We start from the raw sequence: 2,101 nt of genomic DNA, 5'->3' as shown, positions 1-2,101 counted from the left end.
GAGAGCAGGTCCCCTCGGGTATCAGAGGGTCTGGGTGACAGAGTCTCTACCAAGGCCTCCACACGGGGCCTGGGCTGCTGCTGCTGTCTGGCAGCGTGGTGGGCCTGAGGGTGGAGCAGATTGGTAAGGAGCTGCTGGCTCTCTTGTCCTGATGGAGCTGCTGTTTCTGCTGCTGGAAGCCCCGCAGAGGAGTGACAGAGCCCTCTGTGATGGAGCCCTCTGTGTTGGAGCCGGCAGAGTAGCAGTGAGAGTAGCCTTGGCTGTAGTTTGTCTGACACAGGCCTGGTTGTAGCTGCTGTCTCAGGAAGTTCACAGTCATCTCCAGGATGTCAGCTTTCTCCAGTTTGGAGTTGGGCTCCTGCTTGTGGAACTCTTTCTCCAGGATAATCTTGAGCTGCTCTATGCAGCTGTTGATGCGATCTCTGCGCATTTTCTCCACAATAGGTTTTCTCAGCTGCAGAAGAGCAAAAACAACCAGGTAAGTACATGATTCAAGTCAGCAATAAACAATCAGATATTGGTACTATACAAGCTGATGCAAAACCATTACTCACTTTGATGTTGTCTTTCTCAGATATCCTGATGTGGTGAATAGAGGAGTAGTTGGTGGAGCAGGGTGCCATGTCTGCAAAGGCGAGGTTCAGTTCAGGTTTGTTCAGATGGCAGTGTGAGCTGTGGTGTCTCTGGAGGAGCCGCTCCTCATTTTATACTGGGAGATTAGCATAACAAAGCCATGTGGCTCAGGCCAGGCTGGGGTTCCCACACACTCACCGGTGGGATTCCTAGCACAACAATACAAGACACATTAATAACTCATAGATGTATCTGTGCATGGGCGTTTCCCAAGATAAGCAACAGGAAATTAACATTTTATCCAGTGTTCATCTGAGAATTTATCACTGGGTTAGTAATGGTCAGAATATGGTTTTTAAAACATGTGTAACAAGGAGGAATGCTACACAAAAAGTGAACATCTTCAAAGGGGGGGGTAACAGCAATTAAGGACCAAAAGCTCCAGTGCAATAAAGCAATATAAATTACAGGCTTTCATTTTCTCTTCAAAGAAAGGTTAAGCTCCTCAGAGGGGAAAGAAGCAATTCAGTGAACAAAAAGAAGAATTTGCACACATGAAATGTTATTTTTTTTTTGTAGAAAGTCTTGATCACATAATCATCACAGTCAGGATAAATGATGATTGAAACGAGGCGTCAAACAAGAGAGAAACGCCAAATCTGGAATGGAATCATCAAGGTCAAAAAAGAGTGATATCAACTGGCTGCAGGTGAAAAATTTCATTTTCCACCTGTTGCGTTTGTAACTACTGGCTGCTGCTCTTTGTCCATCCAGGCTCCCACAGTAAACTTCGACGTTTCCTGGTGGAAACACTGTCATAACAATCTGAGGAGAGACGCGGATCAAAGGCTGCTGCGGACTCGAGCCTCAGGTGTGAAACCCGGCAAGTGGCCACGCTCCGAGTCGGAGACGGCGCGTGGTGCGCACAGCACGACGCACTTTGCTGTTCCTCTCATTAACACCACACAACAAGGACAGCACACTTAACCCTTCTTTCATCCATTTTACAGAAAGAAGACAAAATGGCGCAAAGTGTGCTCAGTTAATACATTCATAGGAAATAGCTACAACAGAAAGGAGCAAAGATCAGAAAACATTTCTCATAACTGAAGCCCTACATGCTGGAGAACCACAGGTGTTATAGGCTACTACAGTGTGTGGGCTGGATGGGCCTGCAGACATATCAGGAATATAGATGGTCAGAAAGTTTTAAAAACCTTTGTAAATATCCCTGTTGTCTGGAGACGGTGTTGATGACAGGAGATGTATGAAAGTTATCCCTCACAGAGATTAAGTTGCCAACTTATTTCACTAAACCTATACTTTTTCTTTTTGAGAACTAAATTATTTTGGTACTTGGACATCAAGCATTGCATAACACTAACTTGTGGACATTTAATCTTAGTTACTTAGCTTTCATGTTTTGTGAACATTTACATTTTTTCAGAAACAGTTATGTGTGGTGAAACAGGTCACATTTGGATCATTGTTATTCTTAGTCACAGATTAGTGACAAGAGTCCTGCTGA

The 2,101-nt window shown here is 44.6% G+C and overlaps 1 protein-coding gene across 1 annotated transcript; it reads right to left on the bottom strand.

Annotated features, from left to right (window-relative positions):
* Positions 1-34: 34 nt before the first annotated feature.
* her12 (hairy-related 12) lies at positions 35-1,328 on the bottom strand. Its single transcript, XM_020620628.1, has 3 exons — positions 1,304-1,328; positions 555-782; positions 35-454 (listed from the first exon to the last, which is right to left on the bottom strand). Exons 2-3 carry the CDS (start codon positions 621-623, stop codon positions 47-49), a joined length of 477 nt encoding a protein of 158 aa, XP_020476284.1. The 5' UTR covers positions 624-782; positions 1,304-1,328; the 3' UTR covers positions 35-46.
* Positions 1,329-2,101: the final 773 nt, after the last annotated feature.

Source organism: Monopterus albus, unplaced genomic scaffold (assembly GCF_001952655.1).
Source record: "Monopterus albus unplaced genomic scaffold, M_albus_1.0 scaffold6.1, whole genome shotgun sequence".
Lineage (NCBI taxonomy): Eukaryota > Metazoa > Chordata > Actinopteri > Synbranchiformes > Synbranchidae > Monopterus > Monopterus albus.
This window is presented reverse-complemented; position numbering and strand designations above follow the sequence as displayed.

Bases quoted from the DNA above. Each gene is read 5' to 3' on its own strand.
- her12 (XM_020620628.1), bottom strand. From the start codon at position 623: ATGGCACCCTGCTCCACCAACTACTCCTCTATTCACCACATCAGGATA. The intron at 455-554 runs GTGAGTAATGGT...GCTCTTCTGCAG, and splicing joins CTGAGAAAGACAACATCAAA to CTGAGAAAACCTATTGTGGA.